The sequence below is a fragment of the Protopterus annectens genome, chromosome 1.part1 (genome assembly GCF_019279795.1).
Source record: "Protopterus annectens isolate FY-2018-M chromosome 1.part1, PAN1.0, whole genome shotgun sequence".
In the NCBI taxonomy this organism is placed as follows: Eukaryota; Metazoa; Chordata; order Ceratodontiformes; family Protopteridae; genus Protopterus; species Protopterus annectens.
Genome location: NC_056726.1, coordinates 1,205,338,763 through 1,205,362,046, shown reverse-complemented (window position 1 = coordinate 1,205,362,046; position 23,284 = coordinate 1,205,338,763). Strand labels below are relative to the sequence as shown.

The 23,284-nt window shown below is 41.2% G+C and overlaps 1 protein-coding gene across 4 annotated transcripts in view; it reads right to left on the bottom strand.

Moving 5' to 3' along the window:
• The window catches only part of LOC122809252 (myosin-10-like), a 3,714,157-nt gene that overhangs the window by 2,500,508 nt on the left and 1,190,365 nt on the right, over positions 1 to 23,284 (bottom strand). For 3 of the 4 annotated variants that reach the window (XM_044080584.1, XM_044080595.1, XM_044080606.1), the window contains exon 6: positions 2,222 to 2,242. The exons of the other annotated variant lie outside the window; for it this stretch is intronic. In XM_044080584.1, coding sequence (XP_043936519.1) covers positions 2,222 to 2,242 — 21 coding nt within the window. The remainder of the gene's footprint in view (positions 1 to 2,221; positions 2,243 to 23,284) is intronic. 4 annotated transcript variants of the gene reach the window in all.

Here is a 23,284-nt window from a genome sequence, read left to right as displayed (position 1 = left end):
TATTATGTACATTAATTCTAGAACAGCTTTTTATACTTTAACAATCAGAAATTTTGGTTACAAACTTCTGGTGTGCACAAACTTCATGTAGATATATCTGACTTTTTTTTTACAGTGCATCATCACTCACTGACATTCTGTTTCTTCTTTTACTAGAACAATGCATTTATTCTGTTCATACTGCACCTTTGGTAAAAACTCTGTACCCATGAACTACCACATAGGCAGCAATCTACTTAACACCGAAAGCGTAATAAGAGACCTTGGGACCCAGGTGGACAGTAGTCTCTCCTTTGAAAGTCACATTGCCACAGTAGTCAGGAAGTCCGTCTACGTGGCACACCTCATCATAAAAGGATTCTTATCCAGGAAAAAATAGGTAATTGTTCCCCTCTACTTGACACTCATTAGACCCATTATAGAGTACAACGCCCCTTTTGGAATGTACCTCACAAGACATGTGCAGCAGCTGGAAAGGCCACAGAAGTATCTCACAAACAGGATTACTGGCGTCAAACAAATGTCCTACACTGACAGCCTCAAAAAACTCCAGCTTTACTCTGTAGCATATCACCTACTCCAGTGTGATCTCTTCCTAATCTCTTCCTAACATATAAAGCTATGTCAAACCCAGAGCTGTTGGACAAGCTACACCTAAAGAAATCCCAATCCCTCCGAGCTACACACTCTAGGGACCTAAACCTTGTCACCACAATAAACAGGACATGCTGGAGGGATAGATTCCTATCCCAGAGACTTCCCATACTCTGGAGCAGGCTACCCATCTATGTCAAGCAAAGTTCTTCATTGGCACTCTTCAAGAAAAATCTTGTTGAGTGGATGGGAAATAGGAAATACACCCCGGGGATCACTTCTGTGTCTCTGCTCGACAGTGGCACAGGAAAATAACTTTCTTGGGTGGCGTAAGCCAGGGAACCTTGTTGGCTAGGCATACGTAGGCCCTTGGGCCGATAGCCTAATACCTACCTATGAACCACATACACAATCTGTATACTTAAAAGAGTTTATATCAATTATGCTTTTAATTTATTTTGCTTATCTATCCATTGCATTATGAATATTTTCCTTTGGGATTTGTGTGCACATTGTGCACTTTTATTTGTAATGATAAAGATGAAGGTTTTCTCTTCAGGCCTCCAGTAAAAGGCTCTGCACAGGTGTACTTCCTCATTGTTCAAACAAGCAAACAAACAAACGCTCTGCACAGATGTACTTCCTCACTGTTCAAACAAGCAAACAAACACATAAAGGAGAGTGCATGCAGAATTTATTTGTCTCCAGTTTTAAAACCAACTTAACTTTGAATATGACCCTTTCAAATGTTGCATTTTCAGTTATTATAAAACATTTGCATGCTCAGAATCAATATTTACAGAAGAAGGCACAAACAGAGGTCTTATAAGGTTAAAAGAGGTTTCTGCCACTTCAGTGCTTCTGGTTCTATACTGTGAAGCGCATGTCCCAGCACTCTTTAATATCTAAGAAAGACACATTTCCAGAGATGATAATACCCCTAGAACCATGAAACCTATCAAGATGCTAGCTCAAAGAAGTCTAGCAGTATCCTTATGTCTTGGGGAATCTCATTTTCTATTGCATCAGGCATCACCCATGTGCCCTGCCACACTGATGCCCTTACCCAATCACAGTACACTGCCAGAACCATACTAAACAATCACTATCTGAATACTAATTACTTTGCTGAAGATTCTACTTTTCAGCCAATGTTTTGATGAACTGATACTTCCACGTGCTTTTTCTGACCTTTTTATTCATGTTGAATCCTTATGTGATTAAATTTTAGTCACTCAATTTCAGTGAACTCTCCACTTACTGATGTAGTGGTGGCTCTAACTGATGTGGTTTTGTGGTGGCTGATGATTAACAAGACAGGCTCCTGTGCCCTTCTCAAATACATTCACTGATGACCTTTTACAAGCCAGAGAGGTGGACTGTCAGCTTTCAAATGTATGGAAAGTTAAGCATACACGTTTTTTTGCTCTGTCTAATAGACACAGTAGCCCTAAACCTGGAAACCTGGCACATAACAAGGTGTCATAGTTATCAGGCATACACTCCAGTAAGGAAACTCAATGAGCACACAATTGATTTACCCCAAAAACTTTTTCAATTACATTTCCAGAAATAAAAAGCAAACAAAAAAATGAGAAAAAAAAACACAAATCTACAAGCTACTCACGTATGAAACACTGACGGTGGTCTGCAATTCACACATCAAACACCACACGAGACATAAAAAAATAAAAAATAAAAAAGAAACGAGAAAAACATAATGAGTAACTAAAAGCATACATTGTTTACATACAGTGAAGCAATCTGCATAATGTTAAGGGTGGGTAGCTCGGTTAGCAGCATTTAAAAAAATGACGCATGTGAATAAATGGAAAAACAAGCACATTTAGCTGAAACACAACGTTATGAAATATGACAGAATGCCAACAAAAATGCATTCCATACACCAAAATGAATGTTACAGGCAACATGTACATTTAAAATGCTGAACACAAAATTAACAGTACATTAAATATGCCAAAAATGAATGCTACAGGTAAAAATATCTACATTAAAATACTGGTCACAGACAGTGTCTGCATAAAAATTAGAAACACAATGCACATTTTTGCGGACATTAAACACTGCAATTTTTAAACTTTTCTGAACTTAATTCTTTACCAGTGTCCGGACAGCCATTATTAATGACACAAAACATTCCGAACCCAAGAAGCTACAGAATACTTACCTTAATACATAAAGCATTACAGTGACTGCTTTGTCATTGGGCCAATGCTTAGAAATAATGAATTATATAAAATTAGAACCAAGGTACAGTGGTGTCGGGAATTCAAGCTATGTGCCCCAGCGTCAGAAATTAAGAGTGTAGGTGTGGTTTTGGGTGATGAGCTTGGGTTGCAACATGATATAAAGCTCATAAACATCTTTTGCAACATGACGTAAGATCCATAAACAACTTTTTTTCCCCCAATTTTTGGTGCTGGAGCAGCAGACATACTTCCTTTAGAGCAGATAAAAAAATCTACAACACACTCATACTATATAAGTAGCTACAAAACAAATAACCTCTTCAAATAAGGAGAACTTAACAATTGAATTAGATCTCTGAAATATCTCAGCGATGATGTGTTGGAACACAAATGACAACAGTGCCCACCCAGAAAGTAAACTGAGCTTAAGTGAGATCATGGACTGTCAGTATATAATATCTGCAATCAGTTTCAGCTCTACTAACTCAACTCTGAATGTTTAAAAAAAAATAAAAATTACAGACAAGTGGACTACTTACAATATCGAATCTTCCTTGCAGTGAAACAAGAAAACAAGAAAAATGCTTAATGCTTATTAAATGATACATAAAAAGAAACAGTACATGCCAAGATTATATGTCCCTCATTCTGAAGGAGGTATGGGGGTCCTTGAAATTGACTGTATGCACAGGTCAGCAGTCATAGGACTACACACATATTTGCTGACCTCATTAGATCCAAATACAGTAAAAGTACTAAAGCATAAAGAAAAGGAGTCTAAGATGGCAACTTTGCTTAGTTTAGCAGAAGCAGTGTGGAAAGGAGTGGGAATGGAAATCAGAGAATCAGGGACAAGTAAAGTGCCAAAAAACATTAGAAAACATACAAAGAACACAACTAGAAGAAAATGAAAGAAAAATAAAAACCCACAATTACAGCGGCAAATATATTCAGCACTTGGAACAACCACATGATGACCAAGATTTGAGGCATAAATGATTAAAGAAAAGTGAATTCAAATCAAAAGATGAAAAGTTAATGATGACATTGGGCTATACATGTGTTGGTTTACAAAGCCTTTAGAAAAAGTGGGAAAAACAAGCAAATGTAGGTTCTGTAATAAAGAACTTGAACAGCTGAACATATCATTGCCGGTTGCAATATACTCATGGCTAAGGGTCTGTATACTGAAAGGAACAACAATATGGCAAGACTGTTGCAATAGGCATTGTTCAAACAATGCAATATACAGGTAGCTGAAAAGCACTGCAAAGATACACCACAAAGCACTACAGAAAATAAATTTCTGAAAACACAGGATCATCCAGTGCTAGCTGTTAAGATAACAGAAGCAAGAAAACCAGATATAACAGTCCAAGAAGAAAAGGACAAAAGAAGTACTAATCATGGAAACAGCTACCCCCCAGCGATTATAATGTCCTACTTACTATGAAACAAAGTCATAAAATACCAGGATTTGTAAGCAAAAACTGAGAACAATGAGGGATAAAGACACCCAGACAGTTCCAACAATAACAGGAGCAACTGGACTAACTCCAAAACCAACTTCATGTTACTCAAGTCAGAAGTGACAAACTTCATGACACCCATGCAGATGGGAGCTTAGTTCGACTGCTAAATCCTACACTAAGGCACTGTATGAGCACATTCACTAGTGCATGAATTGTGCCATCCCAAATAGAACCAAGACACTCTCCTCCAAAAAAAGGAAGCCAATCTGGTGGTCCCCTGCCATAAACAAACTATAAAACAGAAGGAAGAAACTATTGCAGAAAAGAGGAAAATCCCAGGATGCAAAAAACTCCCTTACCAGCCTCAGTAAGAAGCTGAGATCCCTCATAAAATCCTCCAGAGCTAGTTACAAAAATAAAATTGCCAAAGATTCTAAAGACAACCACAAGGCATTCTATAATTATGTCAAGAATCTAAATGGCAATCCTCAGATCTGCTCTGAGCTACAACAGAATGGCATTAAATATACTGATCCTAAGGAAATTGCCAATATCCTGGCAGATTGATTTAGTGCCAACTCCTCTCACCCCCTAAAGGTACCATCTCAATACCAAAAGACTGCCAAATTCCGGTAATCACGGCCACACAGGTAGAAACTGCACTCTCCAAAGCTAAAAATACAGCATCCATGGGACCAGATGACATCCCAGGCTGTGTACTACATGAACTACAAAATTAAGTTGCACCTCACCTAAGTGACATGTTTAATCATAGCCTCACCTCAGGCTTCGTGCCCACTGAGTGGCATACAGCTACAGTTATCCCACTCCACAAGGAGGGATCTACCTTGGATCCCGAGAAATATCGTCCCATCAGTCTGACGAGCCTGATCTGCAAGGGCATGGAACACATTATCATGGAACTTATAAACAAAGACATTGGCAACCTTCAAACACTGGAACCCTCCCAGTTTGGTTCGTGAAGGACCGATCTTGTCTCCTGAACCTGACTGACTTCTTCGAATCAGTCTCCAGAGCTGTGGACGAGGGTAAGGTGGTCCACACAGCCTATCTGGACCTCGCCAAGGCCTTTGACACTATCCCACACTCTGGAATCATAGATAAACTTACTAAGCTGGGAATAAATCCCTACGTCACTCGATGGGTTGACAAATGGCTTACTGACAGAACCCAGAGTGTAAAAGTAGCCGACTCCAAATCCAGCTCCAGACAAGTGACAAGTGGAGTAACTCAGGGTTCAGTCCTGGGACCGCTCTTGTTTGGCATCTACTTCTCTGAAGTACAGGCCAACACTAAGTGACTCTGACTAACAAATTTTGCAGATGACTACAAACTGGGAGCCATTACTGAATCCCCAAATGATGTGGACATTCTACAAAAGGGCCTTACAGAAACAGATGCTTGGTGCCAGAGCCATGGGCTCAAGCTTAATGCCAAGAAATGTATAGTTATCCCCTTTGGGAAAAAACATGTACCCATGAATTACCACATAGGTGGCAGTACATTAAACACCGAAAGTGTGATGACAGACTTAGGGACACAGGTGGACAGTGGTCTCACCTTCGATAACCACATTGCCACAACAGTCAGGAAATCCTTCTATGTGGCACACTTCATCACTAAGAGCTTTTCATCCAGAAAAAAGGAGGTCATTGTCCCACTGTATTCATCCCTCATTAGACCCATTATAGAGTACAACGCCCCATTTGGTATGTACCTCACAAGACATTTGCACCAGCTGGAAAGGCGGCAGAAGTACCTCACTAAAAGAATCACAGGCCTAAAGCAGATGCCCTATGCTGACCATCTAAAAAAACTCCAGCTATACTCTGTGGCATATCGTCTACTCAGAAGCGATCTCTACTTAACATACAAGGCCATGTCAAACCCTGAGCTGTTGGACATGCGCCACTTAGAGAAATCCCAATCCCTCAGAGCCACACGCTCCAGGGATCTAAACCTTGTCATCACAATGAACAAAACATGCTGGAGGGATAGGTTCCTGACCCAGAGACTCCCCACACATGTCAAGCAGAACACCTCCTTGGCTCTCTTCAAAAGGAACCTTGACGATTGGATGGGAGATAGGAAATTTACCCCGGGGATCACATCAGTCGCCCTGCTAGACAGGAGTCCAGGGAAGTAAATATTGTAGGAAGAAATATCCAGGGAATTGTTATGGCTAGGCTTGTATAGGCCCTTGGGCCGATTGCCTAGTACCAACCTATGAATAATGAAAAATAATTTTCAGGCATACTTAAATGTGCTACCAGTACATGTAATCCTTCTTGAACTGCAGAATGGCAATTCTGAAAACATTGCAAGTGCTGAGAAAATAACTTTTGGCAAACATCTAAGACTGAAGCAATACTAATTTCATGAACTCTTAATTGTTCCCTGACTCAGCAATGGGGTCCATTAATGTGGGTGAGTATTAGAAATCAAAAACATTTGGAGAAATTACAAATTGAGACTACTCTTACATATTATTTTTCTAAGCCTTCTCATATGGCTCACAGCATCTCCTCTCCCACACTAATGGGGGGGGGGGGGGGGTAGAACACCACCTGTAACTCATACTTAAATAGGTATTTCTGCACCTCAGTTTAGTGGTATGCGAACCCCAAAAACACCAGTTCATAATAACATTAAAAGAGGAATCACCTTAAAGATTTAAGTACACAGGTACAAAAATCATAAATAAGAATAAACTTTCAGGAGTTACATTAGGAAGAATGCAAAGCAGTAGCAAGGAGCAGACAGACTCAAGGAAAACATTCAGAACAAAATACCCTAAAGCATACTTCTCATAAGGAATGTTCTGTTCTTAAAAGGGACAGCAAACATGCAGTGCTTTGTGAATGCATGCAGTGACAACTAACTGAGGGAGCCAAGTATCCGTTGAAGGAATACTGCTCCATATTAAATCACCAAAAACAAAAAAGAATGAAACAATATTTGAACCACAAGTGAAAACATTACTAGTGCCACACCTGCTACTAAGTAAAAGTTAGACAAGTACACTAGTGATGGGAAAGTAATACTTGTGTTTGTTTGTGTCTTTCGGCTTTTCCCGGTTAGGGGTCGCCACAGCGGAACTCCGGTCCACTAATGATTGGTAATTGAGTTTTACGTGCCGAGTTACCAGCCCTGACTCACAATCTTCAAGGAAGGTACGTCCATTCATGCATGTCTCCACGCAGAAGACGCTCTAGCTGAGAATCGAACCGGACAGCGTCTTACTGTGAGGCGACAATGCTACCGCAGCACCACCACCGCGTACTCCTGGGGAAAGTAATACTACTACATATGTTAAATAAAAAGAAATTATAATCACCTCCAAAGACACTGCACCTTTGCAGGGACAAAATTCCCCACAGTAGCAGTCCTGGAGAAAAAGTAAAACAGAGTCACTCCCATTCATACATACACACAGGAAAACATTCACAGAAAGACGAAAACACCTACATATAACAAATCTTCAGATCACTCACTACATACAACTGTTTAACCTCTCACCAAGATCCCCCTCAAAAGTAGAGTTTTAAATACAACTGTAGCAAAAGTGTTTACAGCATAACACTCTGCATTCATGAAAAATTAGATGGAAGCAGTCACTCGTCTAGTGGGATGAACTTTGGCAACATTAGCCAAAGGTATGTAAATCTGCTGATGACACAATACGATGTAACAAGCAAGCTTACTCAGGGATAGTTAAACTGTGGGGGACTTTACTTACCCATAGTAAATGATATACAACTGATCATCTTTATCAAATGATGTAACATTTTCAAACAACTGTAACTGGCAGTAAACATCTCGAGTGTGGAGGATACACTCAACCTTACTTTGTTCTTCATGGAAGATGGTCTGGAGGTGACTTGAGAGTTTCACAGCCCACTCAGAAATGCTTGAAAGAAAGACAGGGTTGTTCAAAACAGAAATGCAAGTCCTGTTAAGGACCAAGAAAGATACTAATATGTAAGCACATGGAACGCTAAGAAGCGAGGATGGTAGACAAAAACTGCCAAGAAAAAAAAAGATTTCCTAGACACAAAATGTCTGTGGAGCCCACAGGTAAGACAGCAGAAGGGATGCAATCTCAGTCATAAACTTCAAGTTTCAGGACAGGGAGGAATTTTCCAAGAAAGGAACATGGTGAAGGATCCTCTCCAGGAACTACTTTAACTAGTCAGTATTGAGCGGATGTCCAGCCATATATCAGGTTAAAAATGCAAAAGGGTAAAAAAATATGAGTTACAATATAAAAAATAGCTTTTGCTAAACAATAACACACTACCAAATTGGGTGACAATGCGTTTCTGGCTGAAATAAGCATCTGCTGAATAAGCCACAGCACAGCCAAGACCGTGCTGATAGTAATACATTTCAGGATACAAGGAGATACATCCCCTCATTGGGGTATGCAAGAACTTACCCAACAAAAAAAATCAGTTTTCAGATATTAATCAGCAACACTTTGAAAAGCTTCCTTTAATTTGGCACAGTTTTTGCAGAAACTGTCCTGGAACTAGAACAACTAAAAGGAAGGATGAAAAGCTTAACAGCACCAAAGGAATAATTTAATTTCAGCCTCGCACACAAGCCTGCTGTTTTCAGCAGTGAATGGGTTTTGGACATCTCCTTGTCATCTAATACTCTGAGCTGGGTTGGGATGTCCATGAATATGGCACCCCTCCCTCAAACCACCACTTCTTGGTCATCTGGAAAAGTTACAGGCAGAAATTCTAGTATTCAGTCAGACAGCTTACTGGTGGTCCCTGTTTTCCACCTCTTGTTTTCTGTTTAGGACAGACTGCATCATTATTATTTATGTATGTATGTATGTATATATATATATATATATATATATATATATATATATATATATATATACATACATACATACATACACACACACACATTTCAGGTACAAGAAACAATGCCCTTCCACCCTGCCAGTATACCAAAACAGTTATCACCATAACAAATGCTCAAGCTGCTGTTAAAATATCACAAACTATTGCATGCTTTAATATAATGTGCTAGTCTGTTTCAGACTCAATTACTCTCTCAGAAAACCAATTTGTACAGCTCTCATTCCAAGGGAATCTTCTACACAGGTTGTACACTGGTTCTCTTCTACCCTTTGATAACCCCCAAGCATTCTCAGAGTTAGTGGCCTCTAAATGCTCTATATGCATGAATGACGTCTTCTCTTAAATATAAAAGACACATGAAAGCCCTCCAATGAAGCAGTGGTTACAGTCTTAACCAGCTGCTCTGTCACTCTAGTATCAGAAGGGCTGAAAGCCCTTTCAGTGCCAGATATAATGGAGAGGACTTGGATCTCAAAATATGAAACAAAAAAAATTGAGGAATCAAAATTACAATGTGGCAAAGGAAAATATTCCTGTACAACCTGTTTAAGGCCTCAATTTCCTTGCCAGGTGGTAAAACGGCTACATGGTGTCTTCTTCAGTACCTGTACAAGACTGAAGTGATCACACAGAAGAAGGTTCTAAAATGCTGAGGAAGGTTCATAGGTAGGTACTAGGCTATCGGCCCTGGGGCCTATATAAGCCTAGCCAAAAAGGTTCCCTGGCTTTCGCCACCCATGAAAATTATTTTCCCCTGTCAAGCAGTGCCACAGAAGTGATCCCCGGGGTGAATTTTCTATTTCCCATCCAGTCGTCAAGATTTTTCTTAAAGAGGGCCAATGAGGAGCTTTGCTTGACATGAATGAGTAGTTTGTTCCAGAGTATGGGACAGGAATCTATCCCTCCAGCATGTTCTGTTTATTGTGGTGACAAGATTTAGGTCCCTGGAGCATGTGGTTGGAAGAGATTGGGATTTCTTTAAGTGTAGCATGTCCAACAGCTCTGGGTTTGACATATGTTTGTATGTTATGCAGTGATTGCCTCTGAGTAGGCAATATGTGATGGAGTAGAGCTGGAGTTTTTTGAGACGGTCTGCATATGGCATCTGTTTGAGGCCAGTAATCCTCTTAGTGAGGTATTTCTGTGAACCTTCCAATTGTTACAGGTGTCTTGTGAGATACATGCCAAACGGGGCATTGTACTCTATAATGGGTCTAACGAAGGATGAGTAGAGAGGAACAATGACCTCCTTTTTTCTACAGGAGAACCCTTTTGTGATGAGGTGTGCCATGTAGAAGGATTTCCTGACTACTGTGGTGATGTGGTTATCAAAGGAGGGACTACGGTCCACCTGTATCCCGAGGTCTCTTATCACACTTTCAGTGTTTAGTGAGCTACCGCCTATGTGGTAAGGGGATGACAATGCACTTCTTGGCATTGAGCTTGAGGTCATGACTTTGACACCAAGCATCTGTCTCTGTGAGGCCCTTTTGTAGAATGTCTACATCATTAGGTGATTCTATTATGGTTCCCAGTTTGTAGTCATCTGCGAACTTTGTTAGCCAAAGACCTCCTGTGTTGGCCTGCACTTCAGAAAAGTAGATGCCGAATAGGAGAGGACCCAGGACCGAACCATGTGGTACTCCACTCATCACTGGTCTAAAGTCGGACTTGGAGTTGGCTACTTTTACTGTGTGGGTTCTGTCAGTGAGCCAGTTGGCCACCCATCTTGTGACATAGGGATTTATGCCTAGTTTAGTGAGTTTATCTACAATTCCAGAGTGTGGGGATGGTATTGAAAGCTTGGCGAGGTCAAGATAGGTTGTGTGCACTACATTACCCTTGTCTACGGCTCTAGTGACTGCTTCAAAGAAGTCAATCAGGTTTAGTAGACATGATCGACCTTTTACAAACCCAAACTGAGTGGCATCCAAGTTTGGAGGTTACGGAGGTTACCTATGTCTTTGTTTATAAGCTCCAAGATGATATGTTCCATGGCCTTGCAGACCAGGTTCGTCAGGCTAATGGGGCGGTAGTTTCCGTGGTCCGTGGTGGCACCCACTTTGTGGAGTGGGATAACCATTGCTGTGCGCCATTCAGTAGACACATAGCCTGAGGTGTGGCTATGATTGAACATGGTTATTAGGTGGGGTGCCAGTTCATTCTGTAGTTCATGCAGTAGGCAGCCTGGGACCTCACACCACTTCATTGATGGCTGACAAAAAGGGAATCTGACTTCTAGCAAGAACGGAGTGGAATGCAGATGCTTCCAGTTACAAAAATAGCACTGCTGAGCATACCTACTACAGCAGATATGACACAAGAATTGTACAATTAAGCAAGTATATCTGTAGCAGCAAACTGTTGTATCAAAAAAAGAAAACCTACACCAATGTTGTGTGACCTCGGAGCATAAGGGGTACATGTGCCTCTTGAAGATGAAAAAAAAGACTCTGTGTGTGTGTGTGTGTGTGTGTGTGTGTGTGTGTGTGTGTGTGTGTGTGTGGAGGGAGGATTGCTACCCACTTTATCCAGGGATACCATTTCTTAAGGTTTTTCTTTCAGATTTTTGATGAAATGATCCTTCACCAAAGACAGACTCAATTACTTGTATTGTAACTGATAACACAAAGCTCAATCAACTTCCTCCTTCCCCAGATACTCAAAAAGTTACTTTGGATGGGGGGTGGGTGGGTGGGTTTAGAGGGTCATAGGTCAAAACAAAGCAGACTTCATGAACCTGGGTTTTTCTCTAAACGAGGGGGATATCCAAGGTGGAACAGCAGGGAGGAGTGCTCTCAATGTTTTATCAACCTCAGAGATAAGGGCTTCTGAGTTCCTGTCCAAGTACACGAAGGGTGAAGGAAAACCTCTGGTAAATCCAAGCTCTGTGTTGGCTATGCCAGCATGAAACGAACATATGACAGGGATTGACAGTCAGTTGTGTGCTTGCCAGAGGTTAAGCAACAGCAAGTCAAGAGTAGGTACAAGGATAAAACAGGCCTGTGTAGGGTCTTATGTTAGCATCGGTCCATTCCTTCTATACAGAAATGAGATGACTGACTACTGTGGTGGCGCACAAGTTGCCCAATATGCAGGTGAATCAACATTATTATGTGCTACTTCCTTCATAACAGTCGTATCTGCTTAACTACAAAAGTGACTCTCAACCCTAGAAGAATGACTACATATTCCAGACCTCTTGGCTTATGTGACTAAGACAAAATGCATGTTTTCAATGCCTGAAGCAAACAGAACATGACTACATCCAGTAATGTCAAACTGAAAAAAAAAAATCAACAAAAATTAGAATATCCTTAACTGCTACTGGACACATGGTAAGATTTCGAGGATCACATACAAACAATAACAATTACAGCCAAACAGAAAATTAGACACCCACTGCAGATCCAAGAATTCTGTGACTAGCAAGTTCCACATCATCTGCACCAGCCAGATGTGCTTACTCTTAAGCCTCATGTATATCCATACATTCCGTGTCCTCATAAATCTCTCATTAACAGCTCAAACTGGACAAACTGGAAAATGTTACAAGTATAGCTTGCTGCAAGGTATAGCACCAGACAAACTGTATCACTCTCTATCACTAAAAACAGCCGAGAGACTAGAAATTAAAATAGCAAGCTAAATACATCTACCTGGGAATGGTTCACAGATTGGTACATACAACAACATGTTCAATGCTCACTGATGCACTAAAACTATATGTAGCAGCATGTTTGTTCAAATCAGAAGGAATGAACACAGTAGCAACTTCAAAAGTCACTAGAACTCTACCAACATAAGTGGTAATATTATATGGTATCACTAAATCAATATTCTTCCAGTATACCCCTACCATCATCTAACACTATATTACATCACAAACACCAGTCATGGTTCTGATCTTTAAATCTCACTAATGTACTTTCCTGCTCATATCTCAACAATAAGACAAGCCTCTTTGTTTTCCTGAATCAAAACCATTCTTTCTCTACAGCACCACACTTAGTAACTACCCTCCATAACTCAGTTAAGAGGCCACCTCTCCCTGCCAGGCTCTCAACCTAGTCTTCCACTCTGGCTACAGCTTGGATTACCATGCCTGTTCACTATTGTTGTCTACATACATCCAAGCCACGAGGGTTAATCTGTGGTTAATGCACTCCATGATCAAATACACAGAAATGCTTACAAAGCATAATCCACTTAATAGTATGTCAGTTCTAAAGTAAATGTACTCCATGAACATTTTGTTTACAGAGTGTATTGTGTCACCTGGCTAAAGCTTGTGTGATCATATCTTCTACAGGATATTCAGTGTTGTGCACAGTACTTGAAACCTTTCTCCCCATGCCAACTATGAAAATGAACTACACCCAGCAGGGCATTTCCAGTTAACAAAATTAAATAAATAAATTACACACTTTAGACTCCTTGCCAAACACCAAGGTGCAAAATGATGTGGTATCTGGGTCCTGTTCTAAACAGAAGAAATCACACAGGAGTCTGTTCAAGAATGCCTGGTCAGTTGTTTAATGCCATTACCTAATGCCATCTCATGAGAGATTTTATCTCTATATGCCTCAGAAATAATGGCCTCCGAGTCCTATGATTCCTCTAAGGAGGGCAGAAAGGGTAGTGCGACCCTACCTGCCACAACTCCTGACTGGACAGATGTGTGTGCAGATGACATGAGTAGAGGCCAAAGATGTGATGGGCAGGTACTGAATAACAGGGCATCAGCACTGTGTGCCAAAAGCTGTTTATGAATTTCAGGGACCTGACCAGGGCCCAGTGTTTGTATCAAGCTATGCTAAGAGTGCATTCTAATCTTCACAGGTCCTGACATATCTCAAACAACTGCCTGAAGTCTTGTGATTAAACTAAAGACATTAGCAGGATAAGATCAAGAGCTCAATCACTGTACCCTTCCAGAGGCAAGGGATCGTTTGGGCAGAAAAGTCCGGGGTCACAAATGCTACCACTGTATATGGCCAGGTGACTCAACAAGATGTTCCCTGAGAACAAGCTATTAACAGTGTACTATGGCCGAATGACCAGGAACATCTCTGGACAAACCCATCAAGATGGTTTGCCAGGATGAACTTATTCCAGGCATGAACTTAGCCTAGCTTAATGATGCAATCTGGGTGACTGGGGTTTGACTGGTTGACTTGGCAATGGAGCAATTAGGCAAAGAGAGACAGGAATGAAGGGACATGGCCCACTCACCTCTCCTGTGGGAAGGGGACAGGAGAAAGATGGACTGGTTGCAGGCACTAGGTGAGTACACAGGGTAGTGTGACTTCTCTGTTAAAGACCAGAAAAAAACCCACCGCCCATGCTGAAGGAAGGGAGGGCATGACTTCTGTTGGCAAAACCCCTTGCAAAAGTGAGGGATGGCCAGTGCAGACAACTCACAGCACACTACCTTTCACTTGATTAAGCCAAGTATGCAAAGAGAATATCAGTTGCAGGCAGAAGCCTAAACCAGCTCTAATGGCTGCCTAAATGAGGGGTCCCTGCAAAGTCAACCATTTCCCTGGTAATGGGGAAAAACTGGCCCACTGGCTGAGTGGTGGCTGATGATCATCAAGCAGTAAGAGCAATAACCACAAACAAGCAAGAACTTGAGCCCTTGCTACTCATAGATAAGGAACATGAAATGTGGGGCCCAAGAGCCCGTCTTGAGTTGAGAACGAACTTCCCTCCAGGAAGGTATGGCTGCTGCCTGCATTCCATTTCTTTAGTCTTTTGATACTGCTCTGGTAGACACTTAAGACTGAGTGAGGGACCCTTCCGCTGATGCCTACTCAATTTCAAATGCTGCTATTCTCCAGGTAGCAGGACATGGCTTGAAGCTCCTCTCTCCTGCATCTACAGGTGACTAGGTTGAATGCTAAAATCCTACTTTATGTATAAATGTTCTAACTTCATCTCAATGAATTGAAAATTATTACTTTCCTGTTTGCATAGTATTTTGTAGTCTTAGTTGTTAAACAGGCTTTAAATATGCAGCTGTATTTTTACTCTGCATATATTATTATGGCTCTTTTCCACTTGGATTGAGTTTACTGTTTTTATCACTTTAATTTTCTCCCAACTTGGCAAGTTGACTTGACAAGTGAAAGGTAGTGTGCTGTGAGTTGTCTGCACTGGCCATCCCTCACTTTTGCAAGGGGTTTTGCCAACAGAAGTCATGCCCTCCCTTCCTTCAGCATGGGCGGTGTTTTTTTTTTCTGGTCTTGAACAGAGAAATCACACTACCCTGTGTACTCACCTAGTGCCTGCAACCAGTCCATCTTTCTCCTGTCCCCTTCCCACAGGAGAGGTGAGTGGGCCATGTCCCTTCATTCCTGTCTCTCTTTGCCTAATTGCTCCATTGCCACCGGTTAACAAAAGAAAAAATAAATAAATAGTGGCACTTATGGCAGTGCTTCAAAACATCCTCCAATCCTAGGCAGCAGACAGTGTTAATCGGGGTACTGGCTCATAACTTGGTAGCTACATTAACACCTAAAGGCTTCAATGCTTAAGCATCAAATGCAGGAACTTTTCACTAATGAATTTCAGGCTAAAGAATCAAAGTGTGCAAGCAACAGAGAAATAGCTGATTTAGGAGCTAGACTTGCATTCCTAGTATGAAAATAAAAATGCTGAGCTGAAGGGAAAGGACGGAAGGTCAAATCCAATCAATGGCATACCAAGGAAGGTTAGATCATATGGTTTTACACAAACCCACATGTGCATAGTGGTTACATGATCAGAAAAATATAATAAATAGAAGGAGGTATGCTTTCTTTACACCTCACATTCATGATCTAAGGAAAAGGCAAGCCTTTTGTGATGAGAAAAATATTAACTGCATGCTGCTGACTTTTAAGCAAAACCTGTTATATGTACTCTTTGCTATATTCACTGACATGCTTATCAATTTAAATGGATATTTCAATCTACGATCACAATTGTGGTGCAGATGTATTTTTCCACATTCTGAAATAAGAGTAAGCTTTAGCTGGGACAGAGGTTGTTTCTGCTGCCGTCTGGCATATGTCATCACTTGACGACAGAGAGAAAAATACAATATATTGTTTTAGATTTTCTCCAAGGTATCAGTAAAGCAAACCATAATAAAATAAGTATACGGCAACACTTTCATCAAAGTATAACAATGGACTGCCAAAGAACATACTCTGCAGTTATCAATGTTAGCATAAATCTCCAGCTGATAGAAAAAGTACTCTGTAGGTAAGATAAACACACTATTTACTGCTGAATGTAATGAACTCACAGAAACGGTTATATGAAATAAGCTAATACAAATACTGACAATCTCTAATCATTTACAAAGTAAGCAGGGATTTGAGATTTTACATCTGTCTCCCTGCTTCTTAGAGTATGTCAGTTCTCCCTGCTGATTGATGGTACATTGCATATTTTGAGATTGAGTACTACACATTTATATACATACATACAATGTGTATGTATTGCTACATATACACAGCTGTGTAATTTGGTAAATGTGATGCAACCATGCAGGTAAAAGACAAAGGGACTAAAGACTAAGGATTTTAACATTATATTTATCTGACATGATGCATAAATATGCTGTACCAACACACAAAGTTAAAAAAGCGAGACAGGATGAAAAAGAACAAGCGTTACTGTTTAAAAAGGAACGTTGGCAGTTGCAAACTGGTATTCCACCCACAATGCTGCTGTGCTCAGAATATTCTATGAATGTAAACCATACTGCCTGTAAGCATTATCTGCAAATGGCACATAGAAATGTCTGAAGGATGTACACAACAATGCACTGCCAAGGCAAGGGAAAAAAGATAATCAGCCACTGCTTTATCTGCCAAAGTCAGAATGAATGCCTGGAATGGTAAAAAGCCATGGCTGGGTATTGCTATTGCTGGGTTGTCTCATGGATGTAATGCTTAAGGCAACCAGCATTTAAGAAACAAGTTTGACTTGCCTGATGTTTGACTGGCTTAGGATATTCCTGCTGGCAATAAAAGAAGAAAACATGCATTTTACCAAAACAGCAATGTCAGTAGTGTGCCTCATTTACCAATTCCTCTCTACTTCTTCCCTTCCACATACAAGTGATCATGTACTTTCATAATATGAAAGACTTCAGCTCTGCATTATTCTGAATGGTTCATTGACTATCAAGTCCATCAGTTCTTCAATGAAGCATTTCCAAACAAATCATCACACAGAACAGTTCAGCTACATTCCTACATACCTTCTTTTTTGAGATTATAAACTGCATCTAGAATGCTGTCTTAACCAAACATGCTGATCAATGATAAAGAGTTATGTTATAGTGGTAAAAATACAAAGATAGACACAACCTAAATAGGCTTCATTTTCAGTGTCAATACACAGCTTTGAGTTCTGAGGTATTTGACAAAAGCAAACTGAGAAAATTAGACATAAAAAGATATATTCTTACCACACCAGATGGTCTATTAGGGGAAACACTTCAATGGAGCCTGTGATTGGGTTCTTTCTTCTCACAGATCAAAATCCAGCAAAATTTCTCAAGACTATTCCAGGTTTCATGCTGGTGATGCAGTGTTGTTAAGTGCTAACTACATAAGCATGTTTATATTTTGAGCCCAACAGTTCTCCCCAAACCACTAGCAAACACACTTACTGCAAATCAAGAAATAACAATGAACAGCTGGTGCTGACACTGCCAACAAGTAGTATACAAGTATATACTAGATGACTTACAGTAGAGGCTGGATAGAGGACCTGGTCACACAAAGGGGAACCGGGTATTTGTGAACCATCAAGGAGGATCTACTCATAAATCAACTGATATGGGAAGATCATACCTTGTATGCCTAATATTACATTACATGTGCATACAGGTTCATAGGTATATACTATGCTAATGACCACTGCGGCCTTAAAAGCCTAACCATGCAACCCAAATGTATCACAGAAGTTATTGTACCTTATAGAGATTATATCACCCCAATCGGGCTCAAACCACAATCCATGAACTAGAAGGCCAATTCCTTTATCCATTAGGCCACTGGAGCCGGACAGCATAAGCAGCTAAAGAATTTGTCTAATCTGTTCTTTTAAGTGCATTAACATTCTAACTTTCCCCTCCTTGATGGAGTTCATAGGTAGTTATTAGTAAAGTGAGTTGCTCAAGGTCACATAGCAGATACATGAGGGCTGAGGGAATAAAACCCTTTACCAGATAAACTACAGCTCACAGTTTTAACTCTCCATGCCAACTGCCAGGCTTACAGCTACCAGTGTTTTTTTTTCCAATACGCACGTTCCCCTTCCCCTTAAAACAGTATTCATAGGTAGTTAGTAGGTTTACAGTCCAGAGGACCATTGAGGTGCCTAGTCCAAATTCTCAGTTGCCTCCAAGCGCTGTATGATTAACTGACTTGCTTAAGTTCACACAGTAGGCAAATGAGGGCTTAAGGAATCAAACTCTGTACCACTTGCAGACTTAACCCTCTGCATCAACTGCAGACCCATGACTGGGTCAATTGCCAAAAAGTAAACCAGCAAGTGGAAGGAGACTGTGGATAGCCCAATGGTAAATATTCAAAAACCTGAGTCCTAAGTACAGATATACTACAGAAAACATGGTTATTGGTGTCCTAGTTAAGACAATAATGCTTGTTGAAGGCATGCACTAAATAACAAATGGTCATGGCACATTTCTGCAATGGAGATATTTCTGAAGCATGTACTGGAGGCAGCTGCACTCCTTGTAAAGTGACTTCTGAGAAACAGTGTTTTCGTGTTTTCTAATGGCTTGTTCACTGACTGTGGAAAAAACCTGATGTAGCTAGCAATCCAATTAGAAATAGTTTATTTACTGAGAGACCTTTCCTCCCTGCAGCAAGGGAAGCACATTTATGGTTTATTCTTCTAAACTCAGTCACACGCTTTAGGTAAAACCACAAGTGAAAATGTATATCAGTAGTGGGAAAGGCTATTTATGCTTTGGCCCCTGCCTCAGCAGAAAAAAAAAGCAGCAGTGTGATGCACTGGTACATAATTTAACAACTAAAAACCACTTTTAGGAGAAAACACTGTTTTTTACTTAGTCACTGAGGAACGCCAAATAAGGTTATCTAAACATAAGGGCCTGCAGCTTTGATATTCTGCAGACAGAGGTGAAGGATACTAGAAAGAGTTCAAAAAATGAACTTTATCATCTTCACAGAGCCAGTATTCTCAAGTGCTGGACAGTCATGTCGGACAAAAAGATTACGCCACTGTATTGCTTTTAGCAGTTGCCTGACTAGCTCGGCCACAATCGTGTCCTCCCAACTGACAAAAAGATTACGCCACTGTATTGCTTTTAGCAGTTGCCTGACTAGCTGGGCCACAATCTTGTCCTCCCAATGTCATGATGGGCAAAAAATAGCTGACACATGGAGTATTACCATGGACTGAGACCCGATTTATACATGAGGTAGGACAGGATCACCTGTAAACTGTCTGAATGGGTTAGAAGACAGTTCCACACCCCAAACAAGAACACCTTCCATGTGGAAGTAGAGACTTATTGTAAGGTAGGTTTCATGGTAGCCTCAGTCAGTTCAGAAGCAGCTAGATGAAGAAAAGACCATGGAACAAGTCTGAAATGGAAACCATTACCATCCCAACTGTATGGAAAACAAGTGGACTAAACCAGGGGCAGTTCCTGTACTAGCACACACATAAAAGCCTAAAACCACATCCTTCTTGGCCATTGGGGTGACAGAAACAAATTTTGGTCTTTCTTCACTACACTCTGCAATATGACATGGGAGCAAATGGATGATGCACAAAGACTTCCTCCACTGTTACTTTAACCTTGCCCTGCCAAAGCAAGTACAACTAGGGAAGGGTCATCCTTACAAAGCACAAATCTGTAGCTCCAGGAGAGGACTAGGGCAGTAGTTACAAGTCTGCCACTCACTTACCTTGGGATATGAAGTATTAAGAGGGTGACTCCACTGTCTATGCCCTACTGCCATGCAAGCATCACTTCCCTACAGATATGGTACAACATCATGCCTCCTTGCTTCTGTAAGCATCACACAACAGACTGGGACTGAATGATTTTCAAGTTCAAATCTATCTAGATGCTTGCTTCCCAAGCACCACAACAATAAAACCACAAACAAATAAGACAAACAGCAAAGCACCATAACAATACAACAGCTGTTGTTGTTTGTCTTATCGGCTTTTCCCGGTTAGGGGTCGCCACAGCGGAACTCCGGTCCGCTAATGATTGGCAGTAGATTTTTTTATGGTGCCGATTTCCAGCCTGACGCCCAATCTTCAGTGAAGGCACGCCCATTCACGCATGTCTTTCGGAGGCCACTCGACCACGGGGAGGACATGCAGACTCCACACAGAAGGCACTCCAGCCGAGAATCGAACAGGAGAACCTCTTGCTGTGAGGCAACAATGTTACCGCTGTACCACCGCGGCTGATAAAAACACAGTGAAGTGCCAAAAACAATCAAAATAAAAATTAAAAAAAGACCTGGCTAAAATTACTGCAGAGTAGACCTAACTTAGATAAAGATTAAAACTGATGAAAATGTAAATGAGACAAATCAAGGCACAACAAAAACAGCCTAGATGACAAGCTACCGTGGAATATCATATGGTAATATACCATAGGAGAATTAGGATAAAAGAAAAAAAGAAAAAAAAAAATAAATATCTTGTTTGGAAGTGTTCCCACATGCATTTTTATAACCCAAGCAGATAGCAAATGCTGGAGATGTGACAGGAAAGACAGGTAACTGGGAATATGTTTTTAAGCAGCGTAACACTTGCAGATTTTAAAAATTTCCTACAGAGTACTTTGTCAGAAATATTGGAGGTACAAATGGTTGCAACTAAGGAAATGATTCTTCTGAGGTAGGACACAGCATCTGAATTGCTGAAACAAAGTAAGTCCTTACTAAGTTTAATGGTACTGTTTGCCAAAAATGTAATTAATAGAAACTGGAAGTCAAAATCAAAACCAACTGTAACTGAAGTACTGAATATGAAGGAGATCATGAGAGCTGCAGGTGGGATCTTTAGAAAATGGACACAGCAAAAGTACAGTTTTGTACCTACCATAAATGTAGATGTTCGAGTGCTAATACAGCTGCAGCAATCACATATGGGTTTTCTGCCGTCAGGCGGTCCCTCGGTCGGCCGAATTCCAAAGTCTTGGTCCGGCGTCGGTTGTTGTCGCTCTCTCTCCTGACGTCAGCGAGGCCAGAGTATATAAGACACAGCCGACGCCATGTTCTTCAGTCTTTCTTGCCCCAGATGTCAGGTGCCCCCAGAAGGAAGGCAATACATAAATAATGTTTCTATGTATATACAATCAATGCAATATAATCCAAAATCAGTAGTTGCAAGCAAATAACCATAGAAGGATCACCCAGTCAGGTAGTATGAAGAGGGTGTTCGGCCCCATGCCTTTACCAAGTGGGGAAGGAGGGAGGGAAACCTGTACTGCAGCTGTATTAGCACTTGAACATCTACATTTATGGTAGGTACAAAACTGTACTATGTTCATCGTGCATACAGCTGCAGTAATCACATATGGGTAGAGTCCCAAAGCTACGCACAGGGTGGTAGGTACTAGGAGGAACTGGGCTGAGCCAGAATGCCCTGCAACACAGCAGTGGCAAAGCCTGCTCTAGTTCTGGAATATAAAGGCAGGTGATAGTGTTTTGTGAAGGTATGTACAGAACTCCAAGTGGCTGCTTCCAAAATATCTTTGGTAGGAACTCCTCTGAGGAAGGCTGTAGAGGTAGCTGTGGCCCTGGTGGAGTGTGATCTGATACCAGTAGGAACAGATTTCCCATGATAGGAATAACAAAACCGTATGCAGTGGCCTATCCACTTTGAAATATTCTGTTTGGTAACTGGCTTCCCTTGAGCCCCTACAGCATAGGACACAAAAAGTTGTTCTGATTTCCTGAAGGACTTTGTTCTGTCCAAGTAATAACGTAGCTGCCTATGGATGTCTACAGAGTGTAGCAGCCTTTCCCCTTTATTTTGAGGATTGGGGTAAAAGGTAGGTAAGTGTATGGCCTGATTTAAAGCTACCCTGGATACCACTTTAGGCATAAATGACGGGTTGGAACGAAGGGAAACTCTGTCCTGATGGAAAATGAGAAAGGGCTGCACTGCCATGAGGGCCTGTAGTTCCGAAACCCTACGAGCTGACGTGATAGCCAGAAGGAAGGCTGTTTTCCAGGACAAATATTGCAAATCTGTTGAGGCAGCTGGTTCAAAAGGGGGCAATGTTAATTTTTCTAGTATGTAATTAAGATCCCAGGCTGGTATTGGTTGTTTCCTTGGTGGTCTTATATTCTTAGCCCCTCTGTGGAACTGTCGTAAGAGTGGATGAGAAAATAAAGGAGGATCCGTGTTGAATTCTGCAGAAATGGCTGAGGCATGGATTTTTATGGAAGAAAATGATAGTCCACTGTTCAGCAGCTCTGTTAGGTACTGTAATACCTGAGGCAAGTTCAGTTTTCTAGGGTCCTGGCCTTTTTTCTCATTCCAAGAGCAAAACCGCTTCCATTTTGCGGAGTAAGCTTTTCTAGTAGATGGCCTTCTGGCCTCCAAAATGACATCCTGCACCTCCTTGGAGAGTAGGGTCTGTTGTGGTGTTAAAGAATTTTCCATGCAGCGAGATTGAGTGTTTTCAGCTGACTGTGAAGAGTTTTGTAGCTGTGCTGAGTCAGTAGAAGAGGCATTAGAGGCAGGGACCAGGGAGGAGTATGTGTTAGGCTCCTCAGGAGTGGATACCAGTGTTGCCTTGGCCAGTCTGGAGCAATCAGTATCATCTTTGGTCTGTCTGCTCTTGCTTTCAAAAGCACCTTGGGCAGAAGAGGCAGAGGTGGGAATGCGTAAACTGTCCATGTTGTCCAACTGAATGAAAGGGCGTCCACTCTCCAGGCCTTTGGATGGAAAGTCCTCGAACAATACTTTTCCAATTGATGATTCCTGTGGGAGGCAAAAAGATCTATGTCTGGCCTCCCCCACGCTTGGATTATCTCTGTAAACACCTGAGGATGTAACTTCCATTCGTGTGGAT